At 31.6% G+C, this 8,437-nt stretch overlaps 2 protein-coding genes across 3 annotated transcripts; one reads left to right on the top strand and one right to left on the bottom strand.

Annotated features, from left to right (window-relative positions):
• Window positions 1-2,154: 2,154 nt before the first annotated feature.
• On the top strand, window positions 2,155-3,699 carry LOC107493916 (ras-related protein RABE1d; the record flags this gene model as incomplete). Its single annotated transcript, XM_016114947.3, is given in 7 exon segments — window positions 2,155-2,227; window positions 2,454-2,554; window positions 2,665-2,730; window positions 2,810-2,907; window positions 3,004-3,066; window positions 3,150-3,242; window positions 3,332-3,699. Coding segments are annotated over 7 exon segments (587 nt in total), but the record flags the coding sequence as incomplete, so codon positions are not given.
• Window positions 3,700-3,736: 37 nt separating this feature from the next.
• On the bottom strand, window positions 3,737-7,228 carry LOC107493918 (ras-related protein RABC2a). Of its 2 annotated transcripts, XM_016114949.3 has the most exons (7): window positions 7,104-7,228; window positions 6,786-7,030; window positions 6,424-6,492; window positions 6,149-6,214; window positions 5,401-5,522; window positions 4,466-4,594; window positions 3,737-4,124 (listed from the first exon to the last, which is right to left on the bottom strand). In XM_016114949.3, the coding sequence occupies exons 2-7, from the start codon at window positions 6,922-6,924 to the stop codon at window positions 4,014-4,016; spliced, it is 636 nt and encodes a 211-aa protein (XP_015970435.1). In that variant the 5' UTR covers window positions 6,925-7,030; window positions 7,104-7,228; the 3' UTR covers window positions 3,737-4,013. The 2 variants fall into 2 exon arrangements, with proteins under 2 accessions (XP_015970435.1, XP_015970434.1); XM_016114948.3 differs by having other exon boundaries at window positions 6,786-7,119.
• Window positions 7,229-8,437: the final 1,209 nt, after the last annotated feature.

Raw genomic sequence — 8,437 nt, 5'->3', positions numbered from 1 at the left:
TAAAAAATACAATAAGAAAATTGGATTTTATTATTTTAAATTTGTATTATTAATTTTAATAATTTATTTATTTTTTAAATAATTTATGTATGATAAAAAAATATGTTTACTTATTTAGAGTTAAAATTTTACTTTTATATTTGTATATTCCTGATTTTAATTATCCTCTTAAGTACTCGAAACAGATTTATTTTATTATATTATATTTTACATATAAATATACGTTACATCATATAATTAAATAAAGATATATTTTTTAATAAAAAATTTAATAATCAAATTAACCATCAATTATGTGGATAAGGAGTGATCTACGACTGAAAGAGGCGCTGACTACCCTGGACGGAGAAGTTACGGGCGACGAAATTCAACGACCTGGTAAAATATAATGTACTGGAGAAAAAGAGATTGCGTGAGAAGGCAGTAGATGACGACGACGTCGACGTCTCAAATGCAATGACGATACTGGTAAGATACTACGTGATAAAGTGATGAAAAAAAATGGAGGAATAGAAATTTGCTTCAGCCTTCAATTAATAAAGGTGGGATTTAAATATTTTAAGAAATTATATCATTTTCAGTCTCAAATAATAAATTATAAAGTAATCTATCTATAGTTATTTTAAAGGAGTTGAATAAAATTCACCATTTTAAAATGTGGTATGACAAAATACAACTCTAACTAGTCATTGCTTGGTTAGAACACCCGAATATAGGTGGACGGTTTTGTGTAAGCTTAGTTTTAAAAGAAACTTCTAAGTGTATTAGTTAGTTCACTTTATCATAATTTAGTAACCTATTTCTAAATCCCGATGCTTGCAACTAAGTTTCTTTCTTCATTTATGAATGTGATTTTGCCAACTTCTAAGTGCGTAAGGAACATTATAATTTATTTTATAAAAATATTATTGATATATTAAAATTAGTCATTAATATATTTATATATAAATATATATAATTTAATTTATTTTTAATATATATTTTATATTAATAACTAATTTTGATAAATAATTTTAATGTACACGTTATTATATGTCAACTTTGTCCAATGGCCATATCGTGACATGACGCTTGTTGGTTACTTAGTAAACTATGCTTATTATATATCTTACGTGGATAAGAATTAATGAGGAAGGAGAATTCATCAGCTCAAAGTAGAAAGGACCAAGCGAAAAGAACACCGTACAGCAACCCAACTTAACTTTTGAATCATAATAACGTAAACACAAACAAAAGAGCAATAATAATGGAACACAGTACAGCTGGCTATGGCATTGGTGGCAACAAAATGCAGCATAAGAATACAAGGACAAGCATCGTAAAAAATGAGGGCAGAGGGGTCACTGTGGGCCTATGCACCCATGTAACCGATATTAGAAAAATGACATTTCTATTGGTAGGTTTATTTTGATATTAAATTCATTTACATAAAAGTAGTTGTTGTAAAATAATACATATTTAGTATATTCGTAAAAAGAGTTTGATTATTTTATTACAATAAGTTTGACTATTTTATCATAAAATATTTGGTTATTCTAATAATTAATTATTTAACTTTAAAAATATATAAAATAATATATATACACACATAAATATGTAATGACTAATTTTTAATGTATATATAGAACAATTCTTTGTTTTTCAACACATTGTCTTGCTCATATTTTTCAACATCAAAGACACATTCTTTATGTTTATAATAACTGTCTCTATGTTTATACCTTACTTCGACTACTAAATACAACAAACGAATAAATACAAATGACATATTCTTGCTGCTATGTAGTGTATAACAACCCTTATCCAACGTTTGCGCTGCAGCACAGCACAACACAGTCTGTCACATTCTTTACACCCATTTTTTTTTTTCATTCAATATGCTCACCAATCTCAACTTCGGGGATTTCATGTTTATTTCCCATTTTTTTATTTGTTAGCTTCAAGTTCTGTTCTATACCTGGACTACTGCTTGCTAATTATAAAAACTTATATAAGTCAAAATTTTCTGTGAGTTGTTTCATTCTTAAAAGAAGTTTCTCAATTCATGTATATGCTTTTTCTTCTGCTATAAACAGTTCTTTTATATTGTTATGCTTATGTATATATGTGCTTTTAAGTTTTATTTCACTTGGCAGCTATTGACTAAACCTGCAGGAGTAGGAAAGAGTTGCTTACTATTACGTTTCACAGATGATACTTTTACTACAAGTTTCATCACCACTATCGGGTATGCGGAATATAATGAAACTAACATCTTTAGGAGGCAGCATTTGTTGTTAACAGTACGAATTAATAGTTCATGGAATTAAGGCATTGCATTACATGTGCTAAAGAAAGCAACAAAAGTTAATGAACAAGTTGTTGTTTGAGAAAAACTGGAAAAGATTTGCATGTACTTGATGGGTTTGGTTGGTGAGTCTTGAGAAATATATTGAAGACTTTCTTTCTTTCAGGATTGACTTTAAGATTAGAACAGTTGAACTTGATGGGAAGCGCATCAAATTGCAAATATGGGATACTGCTGGTCAAGAACGTTTCAGAACAATAACATCTGGTAACTCTCATCGGCATAAGAAACTTGAGATAAAGTTGTATGACCGTGGATGGATTAACTATGTACGCATGCACGTATGGTTATTTAACTTTCTTTATGGTTTCTTACAGCTTATTACAGAGGGGCCATGGGGATATTGCTGGTATATGATATAACAGATGAGTCATCTTTTGAAAGTATTGCACTGTCTCATTTTCTTTCACCTAACAGAATAGCAAATTTCATATTCATGACTATAGTTTAATATTGGTGTAGATATCAGGAACTGGATCAGGAACATAGAGGAGCATGCTTCCGACAATGTTAACAGAATATTAGTGGGAAATAAAGCTGACATAGATGAGAGCAAAAGGGTAATCAATCACTGAAACTTGTTTGGAATTGGAAGCATATATCATTGCATCATTGCATGCTTTGTTGCATCTGATTTTTCTAAGGGTTTCTTGTAGGTTGTCCCAACATCAAAAGGCCAGGCTTTGGCTAATGAATATGGTATCAAATTTTTTGAGACGGTTAGTAATTAGCATTGAATTTGTTATGCAAAATAAACTAGCTCTTTTTATTCACTTTTCATGATTGAAAATTTTCTGAGCAGAGTGCTAAAACAAATTTAAATGTGGAGAAGATCTTCCTTTCCATCTCAAGAGAGGTAAAGCATAGACTTTCAGATCGTGGTCCGAAACCAGAGGTAAATCCTTGCACTCATCTATCTTTATGAATCAGAGTATTGATTTTCTTTGCTACTATTGAGTACTGACTTTTAAGTTTGTTGCGCAGCCTCAAACTGTTGAGATCGGCAAACATGAACAAACAAGAGGTTCAACTGCTTCAGCAACCGTGTCGCATATACCAGCATGCTGCAGCTTATGAGTTCTCAAATAGTCAAATGTGAAATGTGTTGTTCATCGTTTGCAAAGGCAAACAAATGGTTTTCTATTCATATCATAATTTTGCCCAAGATTCTTTTGGATGAAACCTCTCCAGGACTCAGATTTGATGTAGCTTGACAGATTGCTTAGATAAATTTAGATAGCTTAAAATTGTGAGTATATATATATTAGATAAGTTTGTTGCAGGAATTGATTGGAGCAATACTTCTTACAGAATTTTAATTCAGAAATTGTGTACAAACTAGTGATGCAATAAAGTACCCTTATTTCATTAAAATTGTATAAGCTGGAAACAAGTGCACTTAGTTGCAAGAATCTGCAATTGCAGTATCAAAGACTTCGGACTTGGGAGTAACACATAAATGATATTCATAGGCAAACACATTTACACAAGCTAATAGCATCATTGTTGCCAACCCTAAACCCATTCTGATATTGCAAGTAATTCGGCAAGAAACAAACAATGGCAGCACAGCGCAGTAGTAAGAAACTAAAGAAGAAGCTTTACATGTACAGGATTTGTCCAAGATGTGCTAGCTAGAGAACTCAGTGTATACAAACGCAGGATTTTAAGAGCAACAACCACCATTTTGTGATGCTTGGGGTTCCTGTTTCTGCTTTAAAACATTTCTTTTAACTGATGTTGATCCTTCTTCCAAAAGACTAGGAGCTTCCATTATCTATGAAACGGTGCCATATTATTTTTTGTCAGGATTGTGCAGTAAAAAAGCATTACACAGCAGTTGATCTTTCCCTTCCACTTATGCATGCAATTTAAATTTTCATTCGTTTCTTAGCATTTTTTTAAGTCACTTTTAGGTAACAATCATTTTTTTGGTACTTCTGCATTAACAGCTGTAAATGCTATGTACCCAAATATGTTCATTGAATTATTTAGAACAAATGCCTATGATATAGCCGCTCCCACTTAATAGGACAATCTTAACTTTTTGTTGTTTATGCTTTAAACTATGTATTACCTAAAGAAGACCAGCACTGAGCCAGATATCTAAAACTGTACCTTTAGAGCAAGTTCCTCAAAGCACTGCTCCACATTTTCTCGAGTTTTAGCGCTACTTTCGAGAAGCAAACACCCCAACTCTTTGGCGAGAGCTAAACCCTCTTCTCTGCTCACAGCCCTTTCAGACTCCTATAATAGAGAAAAAAAATCGAAGAAGTCAGTGAATGAAATATGTCAAAAGAAGAGTCCTCAAAAGGAAATATAGACTTCAAATTTCAAATGCAAATCTAATATATGTGACTTGAAATGAGGTTTATGGTTAATGGCTTAGTTAGAAAGAACACGAGACATTCAATATCAGAAACTACTTTCTGTCCCAATTTTCATCCCCTTATCTCACACTTCTTTCTCAGATGATCACTCAACCATAGGCATGTCCATATACACCAACCATAGGTAGATAAGGTTTTATGCCAATCTTTGTTGGTTTCTAAGTTAGTCCTAACTCTTTTGGGATATAACTAGAAGTTGCTAAACTTGAAATGATGATGGTTTATTGTTCCAATGATAGAATATTGGATTACTGTTACAGAATACAGATCAGCTCTATGAAAGTAAGAACACAAGATTTTCTATAAAAATTCGCAGCAGAACGAAATAAAAATAATTTATGAAATCTAAGAAGACAAATAAGAAATTTAGATTATAAATAATTTAGGCATATGGAAGACAAGACTTCTTATTTCCCGTGACCTTAATAGTTAATAATAAGAAATTCAGATTATATTGGTCTAGTAGTAGATATAATTTTTGACAGGAGATGTTATCTGATCTGTGTCGCTGATCCCATCTAATGGGAAAAGGTTTAGTTGTTGTACCCGAATATAGTAAGATCAGAACCAAAAATCTTATGGTATTCCATTAACCAATTTCTCAACCAGCTTACTTAGATATATTATCAAGCACAATAGTAAAATGTAAAAGCATGGACTTACTCTGTCAACTTTGTTTCCAACTAGTATCTTCACACAATCTTGATTAGTTGAATAGAGTTCCAATTCCTTAGACCACACTTCCGATAAGTTCGTGAAGGTTTCTCTCCTCGTGACATCGTAAACTTAACAGAGACAATGGGGAAAAAAGCTCAAAGGAATTTGTAAATAGAAAGCTTTGAATAACATAACTTAAGCATATGCATATCTTATCTTACAAACTGATGGTTCCGGAAAGATCTCAATAACCCCATAAAACATCAGCTTAACAAATTCTTAATGCCAAAAATAAACACAAAACACAATAGGATAAAATATGTTGCTGTCGCAAACTATGAAGCAAACTTGAGGAGACACTGCTTACCCTGGTTGCTATTGTAAAGGCCTAATTATAGGAATCGGAGTTTGAAGAAGGGGAAGGAGACCTTGAACAGGAACAAATGGAGGAGACTTTTGTTTGGAAACCTCAAAACCATGGTTGGATTTTCAAACAAAAAGCCTACACATGTTACTGATAATTGTTGTCACTACATAAGTTAATTTACTACATATATTTAACTCAAAATCCTAAAAGCAACCCCCTAATACTGCTTTCCACCGGGGTTCAAATAAATATTGTAATTCCTAATAAATTCTAAATTTTGAAGTTTTGTATCCAGCATCCTTCTATTCTAAGAAATGCCAAGAGCATCAACAAAACAAGTTTTAAATTCGAAAATTTTCACATATATAAAATCATTTCAGCATTTACCGAGAATGATTCCTTGCGCTCCTCTGTAATAAGAACTCGTTAGAGTCCTAAACCTTTCCTGCCCAGCTGCAATAGATGTCATGTTATTTCAAGTCAATATCTTCACTTTAATTTATTCATTTATGTCAATCCACAATCCATTCAAAAGAAAGATTCTTAGGGGCATTTTACTTTATCTGTCTAAACTTTGAACCCAATTTACTTTCTGTTAGAAATTAAGGTCTGATGTTCAAGAAACGGAAGCATAAAATTTGATTTGAAGTACGATAATTTACCAGTATCCCAAATTGTAAGCTTTAACCTCTTCCCAGCCACTGTCAACACCTTGATCTTAAAATCAACACCTGAGGATATCATAGAATTAAAAATTATATCATCTCAAACCTCAAATCAAATTGTTTATAGATTTATAGAGCAGTTAACTTATGCACAATGACATAATAAATGCAATGTAACTTGTCAACTGAAACTCAATTGAAAATCACAAATTTGACACTCAAAAACTTCAATAGTGCCAGTGAAAATGACAGATGGGCAAGAATGAGACAATGCTAAATACTAACAGTGTCTTTTTCTTCATGATGAACAAACAGAAATAAAGGGTAATAGGTAGTGACAATAATGAAAATGAAATCACCAATTGTTGGTGCAAGATCTTCAACAGAGTTGGAAATGAAGGTAACAAGAAGGCTACTTTTTCCAACACCAGAATCACCAATCAACAAGATCTTGAAGGAGAGATCATAGCCACTGCTCTGGCCTGAGGATGAACTCATTCTGTGACACAATGATTATGTGTGTGTGCTTGTCACTGACTCCAAAAAAGTTGAGTGAAAGGAACTTGTGCTAGTTCAGGAGGAAGAAAGTAGAGAAAGAGAAAGCCTGAAATAGCAAAAAGGGTGTGTTTGAGAGAAGCCAAAGAAAAGAAAAATTAATCAAATAATGCAACGCTAACCTGTAAAAAATGCAATGGGGCATAACTCCAGTAACATGTTTCATTTATTTGCTGTTTTATGAGAGAAGGAAATAAGGAAATAACGAAATATTCAAAAAAAATTGGTGTTTTCTCATTGGATTTTACGTATTTTTTAAAACTACGGAGCAAGACAATACGCTTTTCTTATATTTACAATATCTCCTATTATATTGTATATTATAATATACAATACAATGCGGGTATATTATCATGTTCCCACAATTTTAAAAAATATTATAAAATTCAATGATTGAGTATTACACAAAAATTATACCAATACATAAAAAAATAAATGTCATTTTTCTTTTTTTTGTCATGAAAATATTTAAACGTTGAAAATTTTAATAATAAAATATTTAATTTTACAATATTTGATGATATTAACATCTTTCATAAGTAGAAATTTCAGTCCTCAATTCTTTTGTAGGTTCATAATTAATTATTTCTTTTAAAAATAATAATATCTAAAACATTGTGTCAACTTTATAGTATTTACCAAAATTTTAAGAATAAAAGGGAAGGAAAAATTGAAATATGACCGCAGCAAAATTTAAAGTTAGCAGGTCAGGATCATACACAAGTATGCAACCTTTGCTTGAATTCAAGAAAAAAAAAAGGAAAAAATATCACCTGTGATGAGCAAACAGATATTTAAAAAAAATAATACTTAACATAGACCAACGTATATATTCTTTCTTTTATGATTAGATCTGTTACTTTTTTTTTTCTCTTCTTCATCTCATGTTTTGGTTTCTTTCTTCTGTTCCAAGCCTTATGCGGTGCCGTTTTTTAAGGAGTACAAGGTTGCTGTCCCCACGTGCGGTGAAGGGATTGGATTGGTGTGGTTTTCTCTGAAAGCAATGCTATTCAACCTGGTCCAAGCAAAGCATTTTTATTTATTTATTGTTTAAACAAACAAACAAACCAAAATGGAGGTAATTAAGTTACTTTGGTTTATGAGTTCAACCTTCAATCTTATTGCTTTTGTCTCTCCACTTAATCATTTATAACACGTTACTGTTCCCTCTTATGCTGCCAAAATAAGGGAATGCTAGCTGCCACTTGGTTATACTTAGCTGTTTATTGATTCTTGCCTCTCGTCCATTGTTCCATTCTCCTCTTCAAAATAATTAAACTTTTTAACATTGCTGTAACATTCACACAAAAATGTAAAAAAATATTAGTATACACTAAAATTTAACCGCCAAATTAATTATCCATTTGAATATAGCACACATATTTGTTGCATATTGTGTATTCTAATATATCTTTATATGAATAACTAATTCACTAGCTAATAGCTAATCTTTAGT

Source organism: Arachis duranensis, chromosome 6, assembly GCF_000817695.3.
Source record: "Arachis duranensis cultivar V14167 chromosome 6, aradu.V14167.gnm2.J7QH, whole genome shotgun sequence".
In the NCBI taxonomy this organism is placed as follows: domain Eukaryota; kingdom Viridiplantae; phylum Streptophyta; class Magnoliopsida; order Fabales; family Fabaceae; genus Arachis; species Arachis duranensis.
The sequence above is the reverse complement of the archived record's forward strand: the minus strand, read 5'-3'. Positions and strand labels throughout refer to the sequence as shown.

What these genes read in the sequence shown, in the direction of transcription:
- LOC107493918 (XM_016114949.3), bottom strand. Translation starts at nt 6,924, where the DNA reads ATGAGTTCATCCTCAGGCCAGAGCAGTGGCTATGATCTCTCCTTCAAG. An exon ending in AGCGCAAGGAATCATTCTCG is followed by an intron (nt 5,523 to 6,148) that starts GTAAATGCTGAA and finishes GTCTCTGTTAAG; the next exon opens with TTTACGATGTCACGAGGAGA. An exon ending in TTGGAAACAAAGTTGACAGA is followed by an intron (nt 4,595 to 5,400) that starts GTAAGTCCATGC and finishes TCTCTATTATAG; the next exon opens with GAGTCTGAAAGGGCTGTGAG.